At 41.9% G+C, this 22,269-nt stretch overlaps 1 protein-coding gene across 1 annotated transcript in view; it reads right to left on the bottom strand.

Moving 5' to 3' along the window:
- The window catches only part of RIPK4 (receptor interacting serine/threonine kinase 4), a 36,192-nt gene extending 16,419 nt beyond the window's left edge, over positions 1-19,773 (bottom strand). The window contains exons 1-2 of the mRNA XM_074946457.1: positions 19,501-19,773; positions 2,069-2,360 (exon numbers count right to left, since the gene is read on the bottom strand). Coding sequence (XP_074802558.1) covers positions 2,069-2,360; positions 19,501-19,682 — 474 coding nt within the window. The 5' untranslated portion in view covers positions 19,683-19,773. The remainder of the gene's footprint in view (positions 1-2,068; positions 2,361-19,500) is intronic.
- Positions 19,774-22,269: the final 2,496 nt, after the last annotated feature.

The following is a 22,269-nucleotide window of genomic DNA, read 5'->3' as shown; positions in this document are numbered from 1 at the left end:
GCACATTGCCCCCTTCCCATTCTATCATCATCCAAATATATGCCGACTAGTACCCACTTACTATGCGGCTTTTAGTAATCCTAAAAGAGAAAAATGCAAAAAAAACCTTTCAGACTGATTACAGATGAGCCAAGAATTTGGGATTCAATAAACATAGGCAATGGAGGACTTTATACTTAACCTCCAAGCATTTAATAGATATGCAGAGCATGCTTTGAACAGCCATGTATATAGTCCTTTATGTTACTGTCCAAGAACCATTAAGCCACTATATTGTGATCTATTTCTTGGGAAGGGACCACCCAAGAAGTAGGCCACCAGAAGGCTTAGCCACCAGTGAGATGGCCTCAGACTTGAAGCAAGGTCTAAACTTGTGTGTCAAGGTGCTTTGCAGGCAAGAGGCTACTAGTGTAGTCTCAGTTTATATGGGCAAAATTCACTTTCATCAGCATAGCTTATTCCACCACACTGGAGCTAGGCGATCTTTACTGGCCAGAGCGCAGTTTGTGGATATCACTGCATCTACGCTAGGGACTTTTGCTGGCACAGTTGTGCTGGTCAGGATTCATATCTCTTCACACCCCGACCAACGTAGCTGTGTTGCCAGAAGTCTGTAGGGTAGACACGGCCTGACTTACCTAAAAAACATGTTTACTGTAGCTCTGAACCTCCATCCCACCAGTAAGGAGATTTGTTGTTTTTTTTTTGTTTTTGTTTTTTTTTAAATTGGATAGTTGTTAAATGTTGCTAACAAACAAAATCAAAGCCTGACTTTTGTAAGTCTGCCAAATGATTTTCAGAGGAGAAGTACAATCACAACCACCACTGAAGTTATTGGGAGCGGATAGTGTTCCACACCTAGAACATGTACAGAGCTGGCCCACTGCACCACTCATATTTGCAGCATATATACAAACATCTGCTTGGGTCAGGAACAGTAAGGCGCGGTGCATGAGGGTGTCTTTTAAATGACTTTGTACTAAAATTATTGATTTACCATTTAAGAGCTGGGTTCATTCTAGGGTAAAGAACTCAAAAAAGGAGCTGACAGACTAGAACAAGCTGTTTATCCATTTGGGGGGCAGGTCACCACTTTGATACACGTGACCACCAAACATCAGCCAACAAGGGGCTAAATCCTGCACCCTTGAAGATAAAAGTTTTGCCACCAACTTCAGCAGGGGCAGGATCAGGCCCAAACCTAGAAAACAAGCACTGAGCTCAAATTCCAAACACAAGGAAAGCCCACATTTTTAACAGAGTGAATGACAGGACTAGAAAAATCCACCTCAAATGGTCACGACTTGGCTGATGAGTGGGGAAATTAAGCGAAAGAAGAATTTCTTAACACTAAGCCCATGAAAATCTCTGAGTGAATGTTATGATGGGTATGGCTGGCTAGGGGAGGTCCACTTTTCACAGTATCAACTCTGAGCTAACCAGTCGGGGGCGCGGGGGGGAATATACATAGCACCTCCAGGAATTCAGTCATTCCTGCGGATTCCAGCTCGAAGCCTGCTAATACTGACTAGACTCGGGCATGCCTGCAGAGGCCCCAGATGGAATAGGGTTGCTAAGTGGGTGCTGTGGATGATCTCGGAACAGACACAAATGACTTAGAAGCTATCCCTCCAAGGGCCACATCCCTTTTGCCCTCCCCGTTTACTGCCTTATCTCCCATCACAAGGGCGAGCTATTTGATAGAGGCCTAAAAGCCAGACTTTTCTGCTAAACTTTGACCCTGCTATTTTTTTTTTAAACTAATCTAGCCCTAGATCTACTACTTGTCTCTTCTTTAGAGGGAGACCTTATAGCCTGTACCAAGCCAGTTGTGCAACACTTCAGAATGGGGTGGGGGAAAGAGATGATTACTAACTAAACCCAAAAAGCAGGTTTCACATGGTACAAATCAGGCTTACAAGTATTTATTCTGAACCCTCTGGGCACAGTTTTGCTCTCACATACCTGTACAACTCCCTTTGAAATCAGCAAAAGTCATGCAAAGATACCATCGGACAGAAGTGAGACCTAAAAGCACACTCAAATAGGAGTACACCCCAGGCATTACCTTCACATGATAGTGAGCATCCAGCAGGATGTTGGCAGGCTTGAGGTCCAGGTGGAGTAGTGGCGGGGACATGCAGTGCAGGAAGTTCATACCCACAGCTGTCTCATGGATAATTCGGAAGCGTAGCTCCCACGGCAGCGGTTCTGAGGCCAGGAGCTTTTCCAGTGATCCTGTCTCCATGTATTCCATGACCAAGCCAACAGGTTCTTTACAGATGCCATACACAGGAAGAATGTAACGAAACTTTGCCATTTCCATCTTCTTGGCTTCTTCCAATAGCTCCATACGCTCCCTAGATGAAATGGAACATACCATACAGGGTTCAATGGTCATTCACAACACATACACACAAACACATACACACGCATTAGCTCACAGGACTGAATAATGCATTTAATAATCCTTACTTGGTTGAGCCTCAGATGATGTCCAGTATCCACAATTAGTGTTAAATCCATTCATCCAATGATTACATGCACAGCACTTGCTTTTGAACAGAGCACATTTAATGCTTAGATTTACCATAATCTTAACTCCCTTGGCTATTAAAATCATTAGCCTTTTGTGAATTATAAGACAAGCTCATTTCTAATTGTGATAGGACAGTATTGCTCAGATTGCCTTGCTACACATAAGTAACCAAAGCTATATTAGGTCTGGGGACAAAAAAGCCTTAGAGAGGGGAGTTTTTCCAATTAGATGAATACAGCACCATGAAAGTCCCCTTTCCAACATGGACCAAGTCCAGTTTGTTACTACAGTCCTCCAGCTCTAGCTAGCACTGAAAATGTTGACCTTCATTTTAAGTTAGCAGGCCCAGTTGGGTAAGTATCTAATGTATCCAGACTTGTCACTACACTGTGCAACACAAGCATTATTTACAAACCATGTGCGGTCTGACCCCATGAGTTGCTCCTCTCAAAGTCAGTGGGAGTTGAGGCCATTCACTACCTCCCAGAACAAGATCCCACACTGCAAGCAATAAGCAGAAGACTTAGTGCTGATTTCACAATCTAGTCACTGGTATTTGTTTACCTGAAGTTAAGACCAAATCCGACAATACAAGGGTCCCCGTTCTAAGTTTTATATAAAGGAGAGAGAACTAGAAAGAGAGAGGGTCACCTGTTAGGGAGGAATACAACCAAAAATTAACAATAGGACAACGTACTGTGCAACTTTGGCTCATGGGTAACAATAAAACCAGGTTGCTTCTGTTCTCCAAGCAACAAAAAGAGGTATAGAAGTCATGTATCATCAGAAGCTCTTGTTCCATGCAAGCCCTTGCAAGACACACGAGCTATCCAAGTTGGGAGGACCTTAGCTGCACTAGGGAGTGAAAGTTTGAGTTAAGATGTTTCATTTTAGAAACTACTGATGTTCTTAAAACCTTTGTGAAGCATTTTGGAAGATGGGCTATAAAAATCAATTATGCAAGAATAGATAAAACTTCCGCATTTTGGTTCTTCAGCATGGTGGATTTGAAGCACTAGTTTCCCCTTAAAATGCAATGAAAATCTGGACTTAAAAGTTGTTTGAAAACACACACAACTTTTCACTAAAAATGCTGAAAATGTTAAAATGCAGAAAACTCCTACCACCTCTACTAAGGCTGTGTCTACACTGCCACTTTCAGCGCTAAAAGCTTAGTCGTTCGGGGAGGGGGCGGGGGACCAAAAAACAGAAAACCCTGAGCAACAAAAGTTTTTGCACTGGAAAGCACCAGTATAGCTGCACTCCCGGCGATAAAGCTACCACCACTCGTTCGGGGTGGTGATTTTTTATGGCTGGGAGAGCTCTCCCCTAGCGATAAAGTGTGACTACACTGCCCATGTCACAGCACGGCCGCGCTGTAACATGGGCAGTGTAGACATACTGTAATACTTGTGTGGTTCGTCACTTCAGTCAATTAGAACCAGCAGTTCTGATAAATGCCCAGGGCCAGATCTCAAACTGGTGGAAGTCATTAAAGTTCTGTTGACTTTAATTGAAAAATATCAATTTATATGATCCGATGATTTGGTCCTAAGTGTGTTGCACACCTTATGAAGCTATTATATAGAACCTGGCTTTTTAATCACACGTGATTCACCTACTACTCAGAAAAGTTAAGTGCTGATAGAGCTTAAAGAAAATTACTTAAAGAAACTTTGCTACTTCTTATGCTATGATCTGAAGTGCAAGGAATGGAAAGATCCATGAAATTCCACAGCAAATGCCAAAGCTGCTAATGCAACCTTGTAAAATTTGAAAAGGAGGTACTGAGTTGAGCAAGATCTAGCCCACTACTCTTCTGTGCTAGAGGAATTTATATTCCTACTCTAGAAGAGGATCATTATTCTGCTAGAGAAAGGACAGTTATGCTATGAAACCAGTTTAAAAAAATCAAGATGATATGCCGAACACTTACTGTGCTCCAAGTATTTACCAACTGATTTTAGGAATCAACTTTGTAACAAAAAATAAATAAATGTAAAAGTTCAAGTTTTACACTGTCCAGCATATCACAGCATAAGGCTGTGCTGAACCAAGCATTCAGCTAAGTGAGCCATGTGACTCTCTTCCCCACCATTCTCAGTGCAGATCGGGGCTCCAGATCAGAGATTTGAAATTCAAATGACACTGCTCACAGAACGGGTGACCCAAGCAGCGGCAGATTTAGAGTTAGTGGGGCCCTGTGCGCAGTTTCATTTTTGCCCCCCCCCAAACCCAGCCAAGAAAAAGAACATTCTCTCTTATCTCCCCCCGTTTTTCCATTCTTTTTTCTTCATTCTCCTCCTACATTGTAAGTAATAGGAAGTAAATGAAAATAAAGTGAGGTACCTTGATTGGGGCAGGGGTTTGGGGTGCAGGATGGAGGCTCTGGGAGGAAGTTTGGGTGTGGGGTGCAGGCTCTGGGCTGGGGCAGCGGTGTGGAAAGAGTGCAGGCTCTGGGAGGAAGTTTGGGTGCAGGCCAACAGGAGCTGCGGAGTCAGCGCTCGGGATGGGAGCAATGTGTAGAGACACCGCCCCCAGGGGCCGCAGGGACATGCCGGCTGCTTCCGGGAGCGGTGTGGCAGAGTGAGGGAGACAGCATGGGCAGGGAGCCGCCTTAGCTCTGCTGCTGGCACATCTCTGCATGCTGCCTAGGATGGGAGCAGTGGACGGAGCTGCCTCCCCCTCTGGCCAGGGGTGCGCAGAGATGTGCCAGCAGCCAACCACTTCCAGGAGCAGCGTGGGACCACTGGTCACGGCATGCATGTAGCCTGCCTGCACCTGGCCGTGCCACCGGCCGGGACTCGGGGGCAGGTTGTCAGATGAGATTTGTCCTGCATTTTGGTGACATGCACCCCCCCACCCCATTTGTTTCATGGTAAATCCACCTCTGGACCCAAGCAAGATAAACATTCGCTACAAAATTAAATATCAACAATGCTTCTTAAGAGATTTCAGGTGCTGGCCATCAACTTAAGCCTTGAGGCTTTAGCACTTTTCAGTTGAAGATCTTAACATTTTATCTTGAACTATTTCTCCACATTCTGGGGCAGGAAAAATTCCACTGGGTCATTCATGGGAAATGTAAGTGAATCAACATCAGTCATTAAAATTAAAAATGCAACTGATAACTAAAAATCCTGTCTAGCAGACGTAACAATCTGGTGTAGTACTGTTGAGTGATGAGTGACTTGCAGTTAGCAGGAAGAAGACACTAACCTAACAGCCAAGTTTTTAGAATTGGAATCCTATGTGAATTTTTTTGGAGGAGGAGGAGGAGAAAATAAGTGTTTTTTTGGAGAGGAAGGAAGGAAAAGCTGGAGTGTGGGGAAGGAACCTCTCCTCTATTATCCATGTTGGCTCTTGTTGCTGCCTTCAGCAATTTTCCTTTGAAATAATTGCCTTTGTAGACAAGCACGGAGGCTGCTCTTTGGCATGCTGGAAGGGAGCTCCCATGAACAGAACAACCAACTCCTTGCCCTCAAGCCACATACATAGCCAGCATAATTCATCAGGCTTGAGCTAGCTTTGGAGTCTAAGAGGTGTAAAATTTGTCTGAACACTCCATGGTGGAGTTAGCAAGAATCACCAGCAACCACTTAACCATGTAAATGGAGCCACTGAGACACATTCACAAATATGGGGTTTCTTGTTTATGAAGGGGTCTGAAGTTACAGCAAGATCAAAGATTCTGCCTTCCACCACCTCTCCTACCTGAGAGTAACCTCCCTGTATAGTTAGTGCTCAGAGTTTTTAGAAAGTGACCAGTAGATTTGAGTGCCCACCTTGAGAAGCCCTAAAGGATTTTCAGAGGGCAGGTGCTCAGCACTTTCTGAAAATAAAGTGCCTAAAAGGGGGTCTCAGTGCACCCAAAATCATTAGTCAGTTTGAAAATCTTGGACAGTGTTTATAGTTAGCCCATTGATCCAAACAAGTTCTTTTCAATAACAGCAGTCAAAGATGAGAGATCTGTAACTGGCCCTTCTTTCTGATAGTGCAAAATTTGCCAGGCATTCAGAATACAATCCTCAATGATTTTAAAGTGCTTATCACCTGGATATCTAGGTGCTAATGCTACCACACAGAACACTGTATATATAATTGGATTTAATTTTTTTTTTTTTTTAAAGAGATCAAGAGTTTAATACATGCTTTTAGTTATTCAGCTAGACATTCAGTACAAGTTGCTGGTGCTGGGGAACACCACCACTTTTAAATGCATCTACATAAAGAAACGGAATGTTCATTCTAATTGATGTTATTTAATCAAAGGGCACAAGACTATTGCCAATTTATTATTACCCCATCAGCTGCAATATCCTACATTACAACCCGAGAGATCAATTATCCTCCTACTATAGTGATCTTCTCTACTCATTGTTGCTTTGTCTCCCCATGTGCTGGTCACTAGTGGGGGTAGACAAAGAAATGAGCTTCCATCTATGATCATCTCACATAATTCCAATTAATGTATATTTTATAGTACTGCTCAAAAATTTTTTTTTTGTATTCAGCATTCTGTAACTAGGACTACCCCAGCAGAATGTACTGTATCAGAAGAATATACTAGCAGATGGGCTAGCTTCAAGCAATATGTATAGTTATCTAATCAGCTGAAGGGCTACTCTAACAACTTGGACCTTCGGCATACCTAAAAAGGTTGTTTCTGATTTGCCTAAAGGTCTTTTTCAAGATATCAATCTGACGTCACTTCATTCTTTGAATTTTATTTTTTGCAACCCACTCCAAAAGGAATGAGGCTGTGTCAAATGCCTCCTCTATCACAATAGAGACCCTCCCTCAAAACACACAAGAGGCAGAACCAGATGTTAACTGACATGTGCGCACAAGGACTGATCAAAAACAGAAGTGAGCTTCAGTGATTTGAAGAAACTTGATAACCCATTGTTCAGTTTTGTAAGTCCCCCTCCCAGTCTTCTTATAAAGACAACCTTGATTATTTCCCTTGTATTACAGTCAGAATGAAAGCCATTTGAGAACCTCTATATTGGCATTTATCTCCTTTTGTTATGCTCTAAGGATTGCACTCTGTGATGAGGAATACAATTTTAACATTGACCAAGTAATCCTAGCAGTTATGCATTTTCTGAGAACAATCTAAACAAAGTTAACTATTGCTCCACACACAGATAGTGACCCAGAGGGAAGTCAGAAAGAATCAGGAGTATTAATCTCCAGACAACCTACATGAGCAAAACAGCTGGAATGCTCCCAGGCGAGGAGAGACCCATCCCATTTACAAAGAATTACACCACACAACTCTCTAGCAAGGGATACCAGTAATATCATCAGAACAAACTGTCACTGGCTGAGCAGTGATCCAGAAGCAGAACAATTACCTAGCAGCTTTTCAAATCTGGATTTTATGTACTAATCCTTTCAACTGTGTCATACCACAATACCCACTTCTGACACATCTGACTTTCACTGCTCATTTCAAGCTTCTCCACCAATTTTCAGCAGCACAATGCTTTGAAAGACACTTATGGTTGATTTCAGAGTAGCAGCCGTGTTAGTCTGTGTCCGCAAAAAGACAAAGAGGACTTGTAGCACCTTAGAGATTAACAAATGTATTTGAGCATAAGCTTTCATATATAAGCGTTCATGGGCTGCAGCCCACTTCATTGATTGCATAGAAAGGAATATATCATATTACTAACATCTTATTGACCCTCAAAATGGAATGTGGACAAGGTAGATAATACAATGTTTTTTATTAGGCTACCACATATTTGCAGCCAAAAAGATTCCTTCATTCATGCTAACATAGTTCTCAATCCATTCTACGCTGGCAGACTCAAACACTGTTCACCATACTGGCTCACTATGGCATTGTAACTAAACCCCCCAACTTAGTGGTAGCTAAAGACAGGAGACTGAACCTTTCATAGGCAGAGAGAGAACATTAGCTAGGCCATTTAAGTTCTCTCAGCTCTTCTCAAGGAGTGTTACATGAACATTGAACTTCTACCCACACATTCACCAGAGATTGACAAAGGAGCTTTGTTCACTTTTACATCCAAGCAACAATGCAGCATTCTCTACCAGTATGATGTTTCCTAGTACTATAAGCCCAGATCCCACTGTAGTGTGTGTGTGTGTGTGTGTGTGTGTATGTATATCTCTATCTCTGTGTGTGTCTGTGGTTTAACTGAGAAGGTTCCTTTTTCCCCAGAACCCACCACAAAGAGTCAGATACCAATATGTCCAGTCAAAGAGTCTCCTTTCATGACCTTTACATACACAACCTATAATGGGAATGAGATATCCTCAACAAACAAGTGCATATAAGAACCTCTGGATTTCTCCCAGAAAGTTTATTCCCCTTTGCCTCTGATATCCGCCTGTAAAAGCCATTCTAGCCACAGGGCTAGTACAACTTGCTTCGTCCACCACTAGTCCTTCAGATTAGCTTGCTCTACTTCTTTCTGGTGCATACCCTCTGTTGGTGCTCTTGCTTGGGCTTCCATTGATCCTCTTCCCTCTTTAGAGGGAAAAGTCAAAATAGGCCCAATTCTACCGCCAGGTACATCTGTACATCTCCCATTAAAAGTCAACTGGGAGGCTCAGGCAATAAAGTTTCTAGGAATGGAATTTGGCTCAATATCCCCGAGACGACTTGGCTTTAAAGAAAAGTATCTGTGGCTGCACACTCACTCCTCATTAAACCTCACCTAGCTCATTAATCAGAGAATTGTCAACTACCACCACCAGAATTTGTCTACAGAAATGCAGCAGAGACAAAGATGTTCCTAATAAGACCACATGCCATTACTACAGACCCATATTTTAAATTTGGTACCAAGCCAGTTAAAATAATTCTATATTACAGACATTTCCTGGAGCTTTTCCAAGTTTATTTTTAAGATTCCCAGAAGAGGACTAGACCAAACAACAACAGTTGTTAATCCATGGATTACTCAGGCTAGTTTGAGCTAGTCTTAAAATCTGTAACCAAAGAGTTAGTGTTATATTTTGTATTGCCTCTCCCCAATCCCACCCCAAAGTTCTGAGCAATAACAGCAGCTTAGGAAAGCCTCAAAGGAAAACCCACTCATTTATTGGCAGCGTTACTTCTACAAGCTCCTGAAGGAGATTGGTGGCATGCTGGGAGACTCACAGGAACAGTCAAATTCAACCTTAAAAACACAAAACAAATCAAGTTTTCAATATCCTAGGCCACCCATAAACATTTCTACAATTTATTGTAGAAAACTTGCAATGCAAGAAGGGGTTCTAAAATAAGCACATTCCTCTGCAATTTTGTAATAGTATTTTAACACCTAGGAGAGCCCTAGTCAGGGCCCACGGTCCCATTGTGCTAAGAACTGTACAAACAGCGAACAAATGACATTCCCTGTCCCCACAGGCTTACAATTCAAGCATAAGGACTTGTCTTCACCTACAGCACTACAGTGGCGCAGCTGTATCAATGCAGCTGCTGCACTTCAGTGAAGACACTCTTACGCTGACGCGAGAGCTTTGGCATAGTTAATCCACTTCCCCAAAAGCCGGTAGCTATGGGAGAGCTTCTCCCATTGACATAGCACTGTCTACATGGGGGGCGGGGGCGGGAAGGTCTATATAACTACATTGTTCAGGGATGTAGATTTTTCACAGCCCTAAGCAACAGTAGTTATACCAATACAGGGCTGTAGTGTAGACCTGGCTTAAGTGACAGACAGAGGATTACAAGTAAACAATGAAAAGGAGGACTTGTGGCACCTCAGAGACTAACAAATTTATTTGAGCATAAGTTTTCGTGAGCTACAGTGAGACAGTACTGATCAGCATTATAGGCTGTGATCTCAGCACACCAGCAGCCTAATGGTTGTCAAGTATTTTTGTAGGCATTGCAGCAAAACGTTGGAAACCCAAACACAGCAGCAGTGAAACTGACTTCACATATTTTCACCTTACAATATGCAAAAGAAACAGCGAGGAATAGAAATGAATACCCAACGTAATAATCTAAAAAGATGTTAATACTAATGGCGGCGGTTTTAAGATCTAGCTAGGAAATGCATCAGCTTTGAAAGTCTTAACCAATACACACACAACTTTAATTTACAAACACATTTTTCAAGTTAAGAGCATCCATTTAATTGTTTAATTACTTTGAAATCAATGGATGAAAGATGTTATCCAATTGCAAAGTATAATATTAAATATGAAGACCAACTTAGTGAAAACTCATTGAAGGTTAAGAAATTTCCTCATGTCAAACCTGGAGAGAATTTTATTTATTGTTTCAGATTCCTTAAATCTAATATTTGAATACTGCTTCTCTCCAAATTCCTGAGCGCCTGGAGAGAATAAAAGCAGCAGCAAGTTGAGTAAATTAAAGTGACAGTCCTTTAGCCTAATCCAATATTGAAAACAAAACAGGTCTAGGAAATTTGCTAATTTTAAGAGTTATTTTTACTTCAATGGAACACAGAATAAAAAAGCCTAAGCAATTGTTTGAGTATATCTAATCAAATTTACCCTTTAAGTTTTTTGGTGTTCTCTTTTATTGAATCATCTGCAACTTTTTGGCCTATTTTAATCTTAATTCTTTTATTCTGACCTAACAATTACCACCTCAGGACACCACTTGGTGGGGGAGACCATGGGCATCCACCCAACACAAGGCAACCCACTTCTTGTCCCCTCCCTCCATGCAGATCCTGAGCCTGCAGAATCTTCTGCGATTCCTAGGAAGGGAGCGAGTGCGCCATGGAGGTGGCTGGTGACCCTTCTCACAAGAGAGGGGAGCTCCTTGCATGGAGAGTCCATACCATACACTGATCCTGGGGGCAAAATCTGGCCTAGAACAGTTGCAACACTCCACCTAAGTGCCCTATACCGTGTTACAACTAAGCTAGGGCCTTGTGTACAGAAGAATCATTTTTAATTGAACAAATGTGTTCCCTAATGAGGGCCACCAGGAGCACAAGAGACAGCTGACCCTATCTGGGAGATGGGGGTCTGTCTTCTTCTATTGCCAAGGAATCCACTGTCCTCTTTCCCAGGGGATGTGGCCCCTAACCACGCACAGACCCCAATCCTGCAGACTTGTGCATACTAGTCCAGTGAAGCAAAGCCACGTTAAGCCAATTTAATGCTTAACAGCAACTCTCAGAAGTGGCTGTAGCTAGCACAGTTTACAGCTATAACAAAACAGCACCTGTGGTCCCATCCAGACTGTAAAGTCAACCATGCAAACTAACCCAGTTACAACATGATAAATCTGACCTAGTTAAAATATGGCTTGGACTTGAAGCTGGATGGGAATAGATTCTGCAGTAGCCACACCCTAACCCGACTCATGTCACAATCAGGTCCCCCAGCACAATGGGACAAAAGCAGCTCCAGCTCACATCCTGCTCCTTCCTCATTTGAGCTTTGAATGGAAAGTGCCAGAGCACTTCCTGCTCAATGCCGCCTTTTGTTGACCTCTTGAGCAGCAGTGGGTGGAGCCCATTAGCAGCACAAGCCAACTCATGCCCGATTAAGGCAGGGCAGAATACTTTGGCAATGGCTCCCAGCTAAAAGGCAAAAGCCATACTGAAATGGACCTAACGCAATATTCTTAGCCTGCCTCAAGTGGCAAAGCACCATAGCCAGCGCCTGAAGGAGGCCAGCCCAGCACAGTGCACACAAGACAAAAGCCGTTGGCCTTGTCCTCATTTAAGTAGGACAACGGCCACGTATAGACAGGGAAAGTTTAGCAGCTGGGGGTATGTCTTCATTGTGTTTAATCACAGTCTCTACGTACACCGTTTGCACACCAGGTTATAACATAAGCTCCATTCACATTTGTTGGCCACACTAACTATATTATAGCCAAGTTTTTAAAAAGTCAGTGTTCTGGCCCATAGCTCTGGCCTAAATTGCTTTTCGTTTAAAACCAGTTTACAGGGGTAGAGCAAACTGTGTGATAAATCCAGTCTGACCACAGCAGCATTGAAACTGTGCTTAAATGCAAGTATGGTTGTTTATCCTGGGTAGCCCAGGTCAAAAATTTAAGCTATTAGGGGAGATAGAGTCCAAGAGGGTCTTGCTAATTCCTCTTATGTTTCACCACTACGTTACATACTGTACCTGCAAAGTCACAAGTTATGCTCTCGCCCACAGCAATATTTTTATATACTGGAGAATAAGAGTCCTTGATATTGATTATAATAAGCCTGATGCCTGTACCAAAGGAATTCTGTAAGAGCTATGGCAGTCAGCCTCAAGCGGGCAGGGGAGAAGCTCTCAGCCCTACTGAAATTGCTCTACACTTTTAAAGATCCAACCTGCGTCCCTTACTCTGAAGTCAAAGTAATGGACTTCTCCCTATGGGAGTTCCCCCCAAGACCAGGGCTGGATCTTTAACATGCAAAGAGTTAGTATACAAGCATTCCACAAGGACCCCCACCTTCCTAGCAACATACTTAAAAATACCTTTACAAAAGGAGGGATAGTTGAAGTGTCTCATAGAAATAGAGGGAAGGAAGTGAAGATAAGAAGCCTGCTCTGGATGTTGAAGAGTTAGACCAGTGGTTCTCAGCCAGGGGTCTGCATTCCCCTGAGGCTATACAGAGATCTTCCAGGGGGTACATCAACTCATCTAGATATTTGCCTAGGTTTACAATAGGCAACATGAAAAGCACTAGCGAAGTCAGTACAAACTAAAATTTAATGCAGACAAAATGAGAAAGTAAGCAATTTGTCAGTAATAGTGTGCTGTGACAATTTTGTATTTTTACTCTGATTTTGTAAGCAAGTAGTTTTTAAGTGAGGTCAAACTTGGGGGTACGCAAGACAAATCAGACTCCTAAAAGGGGCACAGTAGTCTGGAAAGGTTGAGAGCCACTGAGTTAGAGCATCTAAAATGCTGAGCCACAGGAGTGGACATTACCAGTCAAGATCAGTCAGCTTCCCTGTTCTACAATATCTATTGTGGGATGAGTATTTTTGAAACAAATGCCTTTATTTCTGATAAGCACACTCGAACCTTGCAAGTGAGCAATAGACCAACTAAGCATTACTAAATAGCAATGCTGCCAACTCATGATTTTAATTGCATCTCATGATTTGTTTCTTCTTAAAGTCCTAGCTCCTGCAATCATGTGATTATTAGGGCTGTCGATTAATTGCAGTTAACTCACGTGATTAACTCAAAAAATTAATCGCAATTAATCGCACTGTTTAATAAATTTCAATTGGTATTCTATTAAATATTTTGAATGTTTTTCTACATTTTCATATATTGTGTTGTAATTGAAATCAAAGTATATTACAAATATCTGCACTATAAAAATGATAAAATACTATTTTTCAGTTCACTTCATACAAGTACTGTACTGCAATCTGTCCTGAAAGTGTAACTTACAAATGTAGATTTTTTTGTGTTATATAACTGCACTCAAACAAAACAATGTAAACCTTCAGAGCCTACAAGTCCACTCAGTCCTGCTTCTTGTTCAGCCAATTGCTAAGACAAACAAATTTGTATACATTTACAGGAGATAATGCTGCCCTCTTATTTACAATATCACCAGAAAGTGAGAACAGGCATTTGCATGGCACTTTTGTAGCCGGCATTGCTAGACATTTCACGCCAGATATGCTAAACATTCGTATGCCCCTTTATGCTTCAGCCACCATTCCAGAGTACATGATTCCATGCGGATGACGCTCATTAATAAAATTTGTGATTGCACTCCTGGGAGGAGAATTGTATGTCTCCTGTTCTGTTTTACCCACATTCTGCCATATATTTCATATTATAGCAGTCTCAGATGATGACCCAGCACATGCTGTTCATTTTAAGGACACTTTCACTGCAGATTTGACAAAATGCAAAGCATGAGAGATTTCTAAAGATAGCTACAGCACTCGACCCAAGATTTAAGAATCTGAAGTGCCTTCCAAAATCTGAGAGGGACGGGGTGTGGAGCATGCTTTCAGAAGTCTTAAAAGAGCAGCACTCCTATGCTGAGACTACAGAACTCGAACCACCAAAAAAGAAAATCAACCTTTTGTTGATGGCATGACTCAGATAATGAAAAATGAGCATGCATCGGTCCGCACTGCTTTGGATTGTTATTGAGCAGAACCTGTCACCAGCATGGACGCATGTCCCCTGGAATGGTGGTTGAAGCATGAAGGGACATATGAATCTTTAGCACATCTGGCACGTAAATATCTTGCTACGCTGGCTACAACAGTGCCATGAGAACACCTGTTCTCACTTTCAGGTGACATTGTAAACCAGAAGCAGGGAGCATTATCTCCTGCAAACATAAACAAACTTGTTTGTCTGAGCGATTGGCTGAAGAAGTAGGACTGAGTGGACTTGCATGCTCTAAAATTTTACATTGTTTTATTTATTTTGAATGCAGGGGTTTTTTGCGCATAGTTCTACATTTGTAAGTTCAACTTTCATGATAAAGAGACTGCACTACAGTACTTGTATTAGGTGAACTGAAAAATACTCTCTTTTGTTTTATTACAGTGCAAATACTTGTAATCAAAAATATAAAGTGAGCAGTATATGCTTTGTATTCTGTGTTGTAATTGAAATCAATATATTTGAAAAACATCCAAAAATATTTAAATAAATGATATTCTCGTATTCACAGTGCAATCACACAATTTTTTTAAATTGCTTGACAGACCTAGTGATTATATGAAAATCCCCACTTCATTTAAAAAAAAAGTTTTGAAACCTCATAGTTATGAGGAAAAGCTTGAGTGACATGACATGAATAGAATTTAAGGGCTCCATGACCAAAACAAAGCACACCTAACCTCTCTCCCCCCCCCCCCACCACAATCTCATGATTTTTAAGCTAATCACATGATATTTTGGTGTCTGACTCAGGAATGCACTACAGGTGTAGCTGTGTTGGTCCCAGGATATTAGCGAGACAACGTGGGTGAGGAAATATCTTTTATTGGACCAATTTCCGACGGTGTCTCCCTCACCAAAGAAGTTGGTCCAATAAAAGAGATTACCTCACCCACCTTGTCTTAGGATTTCTGAACATTTGAGGGTGACAATAAGGCAACAGTTACTAGGAGGTTTTCTGCAGTACATTTTCAGAGTAATGAAGTCTTCATACTACAGCACTCTACTAATTGACACCTCACTCAACAGTAAAGTTCTTCTACTGCCTTTCCCCTCCCCTGCAACAGTGTTCTCAAAGAGAGCGGGGAAGATTTCCAAAAGTGACTGGTGATTTTGGAGGGCTTAACTTGTGACTTTAAGGACCATGATTTTCAGACAACTCCAAGCACCAGTGGCCGAAAATGCGGCCCTGTTAAAATACTGAAAGTTGGGCACCTAAGATTTTTGCCCGTCTATCTACAAAAGCAATCAACATAACTGCGGTAGCTCATACTTACATTTTATCAGTAACTACACACCAACCCTTTAGTACTGTACTACTAAGTCGTATGAAAATTACCAACTGATATATAGAACTTTTTTTTGTAACAAGATAGGCCAGGGTAGATTTTGAAGCAATTTTTAAAACCTGCACATCCTTCACCAACAGAATGTGAATAATTAATATGAACGGCTACCAAATGCCCCTTGAGCGTAAGGCTAAAATCCTGCAAACGCTTCTGGGCAGAGAAGCGCCTACAGGATATGGACTCATAAGTCCCCATTCCCCACACACAGCTGTCCAAACGGGACCTCTTTCTAAATCCCAGCCCTTTTCCTCCAGCACAGACAACTCCTTCCTGCCAAAGCCACCCCATCCCCACCCAGTGTTTTCCCCAGGAATTGAAATTGGGGGGGGCGCGATGAGGGGTGAAACCATGAGGGTGAAGGTGAGCTGTATGGTGCTAGTTCGAGTAGATGGCCTCTGCAGTGTGTATAGGTGAGACTAGGGTTACACTTTTCTCTGAGCAAAGCTTGTGCTCCACTATGTCTTCCAGAGACGTTTGCAGCTCCATCAAATGCACAAGCAGCCATATGTTCAGGGTCCCATTGGCAAGTATTTAACTCTTCTAAGATGTGGGTTGTCACAGATGCAGCCAATCTGTCCTCTATAACTTGAACATCTAGAAATGCATTTACTGGCCTACCATGGACATCAAGATAACATACACAATGACTTAATACTTGATGACCATTTGCATTGGTGCATTCATCAGCCACGTATGCAAATTTTTTGAATGTGGTGAAAGAGTTCTTCACTTTTTCAACTGTTGAGTCTTTCACTGTTGCACCACATGCATCTAGCCAGTCAGCTGAGTTTCTTGCAGAAAGATAGTGAGCATTTGCTGGTCTTGTTCGGAACCAGTGTTCAACTTCAGGATGAACAAGTGACAATGCACTTAACATTGGCCTCCAGTTTGTAGTGTGTGGTATCTCTTGCTTAAATAGAAAGTATGATGCCATGGCCATGTTTGTTTTCATGAACTGTGTTGTGTCTCCAGCATTCTTAACAGCCTCATTAACACTCACCCGTGTTGTCCTTGGTCAGTGGAGACTCAGAGTTCAGAGGTGCTTTCATATGAGTTCACCTCCCAGGTGGGGGTCAAGAAGACACCTTGCTCATTCCTCCAGCTGCTCACTGTTCGCTCTGGCCACCGTTCGTTGTGCCACCATTTACTCCATCGCTCTGTTGCCAATGGCCCTGCACTGTCACCTGCCACTATGACCTCTGCGAGTTGGTCTCTTGAGGTTCCACCAGCTCTCAGTGATTTTAGCTGAGCTCTCAGTGGGGGAACCTCGCTGCTAGTGCGGACTAGGTCATCTCTTCCACAGAAACACTGTCCCACAGCAGGTCTAAGCACTTAGACTTGATTATCAGTGATTTCAGCTGTAGAGGTCACTTAACAAAACAAAGACTATCTATGGATCCTAATCTGCTCTGTCTTTAAACAGTGGAGAGGGGCAGGTCTAATAGTACTTGTGATGCAGGCAGACCATCAAGCAAAACTCCTGTCCCCACCCTCCCTCTCTCTGTCTCGATGCTCTCAATCAGCACAGGCTAAGTACAGTTCTACTGCCCTTTATTCCTACAATAAGAACAACATTTCATTACACCTCCCCTCCTCCCCCCCCCTCCCCATTCAAGTGATTTGTAACCCAACCCCAGCCAAAATCTATCACTTGGGCAACACAGCTCTGTTTGCTGGATACCTAGGTAGATTAGGTGTGAATGTAAATATAATCTGGTCCTGAAGCCTTCTTCCCCAGCCCCCATCTCATCACTAGCTGGCAGGGAGAGCTCATTTAGACTTTGCTTACAAATCATAAATTTGAAATTATTAGGTTGGCCAACATCACTGAAATGAATACACTGACATTGTCAAACAGCTGTACAAGGAAGTTAGTCTATGTTTATACTTTTCAAATCTATTATACTTTTTCAGATACAGTGTATGATAAAATACGTGTATATGCTTTTAAAGCATGTATTAATGTTTCAATTCAAATTTCCAAACAATCACTAAATTGGCAACACTGCAGGTAACTAGTTCACAAAACTGGGGGGGTTGGGAAATCCCTGTCCCCAGCTCTCTCCTTACAGCTCTCAAGTGCCCTGCTGAAGGACAGGCAAGTACCGTACAGCAGTGCAAGCTAACAAGCTTTTTCGTTTTAGCATCCGTTGTTCTCGTCAAAACATTTTGCTTATTAAAGCCAATTGGACTTACCTATGAGAGAGTACTGTTGCAATTTAACTACAGTATTTGCACTCGTGCCTCGCCCTGACGACTCTGTAAAGCTGTTAACCTATGATCACTGTAAACATGCACTGCAGAAGTACTATACCAAGAACTTAATGCAACAAAAAAATCCGCAGGTAACAGGAAGGTGTGGAATTCTCTTGCAAATCACTTTCCGTTGCTAATAACCAGACATTTCATTCGAGATCGTAAAACGGAAATCTTATCAGTTAACAGAAAAGAGTTAGATAGCTTCGGGTACTACACTTGCTCCTACAATCCCTGGCAATTTGTGATTTTATAATCATTTTTTCTGTTTTACGCCGTTTTTCTCTCCACTCTTGCTGCGTCGAAGTCACACACACAAACAGAGGAGAAACTGACCAGAGACAGAGGAAACAGTGGAATTGAACTATGTATGAAGGGCTTTGCAAATACACAGAGCAAACAAACTCAAGAGAGATTAGAGGGGAAAATATTTCTCTCTTTCAGTCCCAGCAGTCTTGGGTGTTACTTTTAACAACAGCAGAAAGATTTAGACAGAAGTGTGAATTGGAAGTTGGCTGTCCCCTTTAAATAGAAGTAATTGCGCACACACCTTTTTGTAGACTTGCATGTCAAAAACCTCAAACTACACATTTCAGCAGACGAGTCACTTTGCGTGTGTCCGTGCAAAAGAGCTGCACTGATAAACTGACTTCATTTGCTTCCAAAGCAAAACGGGGGGAAAAGAAACCCAATCATATTCTACTCCCTTACCATCTTCAGCTGAGAGCTCCAGGTGCAATAGTCTCAATCAAAAAGCATTTCAGTTTTTAAGGGCATTGGTGGAATGAAGAGCACGCTCTTCATAGCACCACAAGCCCCAAAATTGCAATTAAGAAGCCCCTCTGGATTTTTGCATAGTCCAAGGGCCATACGATGAATTGCAACGCCTGTAACTCTTAGCAATATAGTCTCTACAGAAGCTATCAGGAAAAATGAAATTCTACGCATAATTTTTTTTTTAAAAAGTCACAGTTAAAAGACCGGCAGAAGAATAGGTTATTCTACCTTGTTTTTGGCTAAAATAACGCCAGCCCTTTTTCGTTAGTCATGGCAAATGGTCACTTACAACAAGTAAACCTTTTATTTAAGAGAGAACGTTTAGGGCTTTTCAGCTCTCAGCTAGAACTCTGCATATGCCAATTTCACATAGACGCCTCATCCCGGGCACTTGTGCCTACACATTTAATACGACAGCATGAACAGTACACGCTGGAATTGGGACAGGCACTTACTTTTCATCCACATGAAGGCTTGGGGAGCACTTGATTGCTAGCCATGTTTTCCAGTGTATATGTCGCACTTTGTAAACCTGCCCAAATCCACCCGAACCAATCTTCTCCCAACTAACAAATTCACTGGAATCGAATGTTTTCAGCAGCCCCATTTCCCAATGGGAACTGCTTTCCTTTTCCATGGTGTCCTCTTATTCCTCCCAGGGTGATTTCTCCAGCCACTTGAGAATTTCTGACAGACTGCTTCCCTCTCTCCCAGTCCCCACTTGTCTGCTGTTCTGCCTTTCCCTACCCAGGTGACTAAGGTGTATTCATTAACCAAACCATTACATCACTTCCTGAGTTCACTTCTTGCCGCGGTGCGATCTATGTAATCTGAGCAGACACAACAGTTCCAATCAGACAAGCCATTCCAAATGTGGGTGTAGCTCGGAGTTTTTACGGGACAAAGGTTGTAAAACTGTTCCGGAAAAAGTGAATTCACAGCTATCGTTTTGTATTTGCTTTATCCGTCTCATTCGTAGACAACCATCCCTACATTTCCCTGGAGCACTATGCAGCTTTTTTTTCATTGCATCCCTAAAAATAAAATACTGAATATTCACCTCATTCCTAACTCATCAGCATAGTTACAAGGGCAATTTATAACTGTTATATTATTTCCCCCCTCACTTAATGGAAAACTGCATGTAGTATGCATGTGTGCCATCATCTGAAATAGAAAAGGAGGACTTGTGGCACCTTAGAGACTAACCAATTTATTTGAGCAAGCTTTTGTGAGCTACAGCTCACTTCATCGGATGCATGCAGTGGAAGATACAGTGGGGAGATTTTATATACACAGAGAACATGAAACAATGGGTGTTACCATACACACTGTAACAAGATGCTCAAATAAATTGGTTAGTCTCTAAGGTGCCACAAGTCCTCCTTTTCTTTTTGTGGATACAGACTAACACCACTGCTACTCTGAAACCTGAAACCAATAGAGTAAATTAAATATGAAAAATGTAACTTCTTTCTCCTTAGATTTCAAAACTCCTTATCCCCCAATAGCCAGATCAGTTAAAAAGAAGGTTCTGATCCTGCAGAGTCTTACATATTTGCTTAACTTTATGCACTTGAGTAATCCCATTGATTTAAATAGGATTACTCATGTTTAAAGGTAAGCAGCTGTGTTAGTCTTTGCAGCATCAGGGCCAGATATATTAAACAAAACAGATTTCCTTGCCTAAATTGCACATCTTACGCTATTAAAACTTAATAAAACTAGTTTAATATTCACTCTTTATGCTGCACGTTTCAATGAAAATGTACTAGTCAATTTTGTGGGGTTTTTTTAATAGCCATGTTCTCGAAAATTTCACTTCCCAGGACTCAGGCACCAGCACAATGCTGAAGTGTTTGATTTGCAGATATTGCAAGGAATACATTTTCTCCCTACAGATTTTATGGCCAGAAAGGACCATTGTGGTCATCTAGTCTGACCTACTGCATAACACACTCACTGTTGCCAACTTTAGTGATGTTATTGGAAATCACACAATATTTGCTGTTTATCTTATCTTAAAGCCACAGCTCCTGTCCTCAGATGGTTACATGAGAATCTCAGGCTTCATTTTTTAAAATACGTTCGTTTGTAACTCTCCTGGTCCTGGAGAAATGTTTGTAAATGTGACCCCTAAACACTCAAAAACCAGAAGGAAATAAAAAGAACCCAATATTTTAAAATCCCCTTATTTTTAAGTCTCTCATTATTTGGGGAGTCTGACACATTATTTTTTAATCATTCAGGTTGGTAGTATGGTAACAGAGGCCATACAATGTCACCCAGGAAATTTTGTTCAGCCCTGATTCTGCAAAGCTCTCCGTGAGGTATCCATCCATGAACAATAATTTGTTGGATTAGGTGTTTTAACATTGTTCAGCCTGATAGATTTTTTAATCTTATTTAACTGGTCTTAGGTTTCATTAAAGCTTATTTTTACAAAGTGTCAATTCTGGCCAAATTTGACCTGCCAATGTCAGGTGAGAATATTTAATGTTTTAAACCTCTTATTGCCAAGTACAATTTAGCCAAATTATATTGTAGATACTCTACCATTCATAAAATAGCTCATCTATCACTTACCATAACAGAACAGTTGTCGTTGGTATGCCTGCGTATACATTTCCTATGACGAACAGTCATTTTAATAAAATTGTGGGTTTGGTTCAGCTGAGTTCTGACAAAAATAAATGTAGACGCACACAAAAATATAACGTTTTAATCATAATGGGACCAGTGCTGAACTTGTTGCTCATAACCTGATCCTGAAAAGACTCTGAGCAGCACCATTGACTTCAACAGGCATAAAGTTAAGCCCTCTTCTGATATTAATTGACATCAGTGGAAAGTTTTGCCTGAGTAGTAAAACTGGGAACCAGACAGTAGCTGTCTCCTCGGAGTGCGGTCAAGGGAGTGGGGTGCTAGGTGCCCCAACAGCCCCCATGGTGGAGCCAATCACTCAGGCCAGGTCTACACCACAAACTTACACCAGTATAACTATGTCACTCGGGTACGACAAATCCACCTCCCTGAGTGACATAGTTATACCAACCTAACCCGCTGTGTAGACAGTGCTATGGCAACAGGAGAAGCTCTCCCGTCAGCGTACAAGCATCTTCACTAAAGTGCTACCATGATGCAAAGGCAGCCTTTTAAATGTAGAACTGCCCTCAGTCAGTCTCTGGGCTTTCCTGAGGGCAGAGACAGCTCAGCTCCTTGTA

The sequence above is a fragment of the Natator depressus genome, chromosome 1 (assembly GCF_965152275.1).
Source record: "Natator depressus isolate rNatDep1 chromosome 1, rNatDep2.hap1, whole genome shotgun sequence".
NCBI classification, from domain to species: Eukaryota; Metazoa; Chordata; order Testudines; family Cheloniidae; genus Natator; species Natator depressus.
Note: the sequence above shows the minus strand (reverse complement) of the source record. Positions and strands in the feature narration are given on the sequence as shown.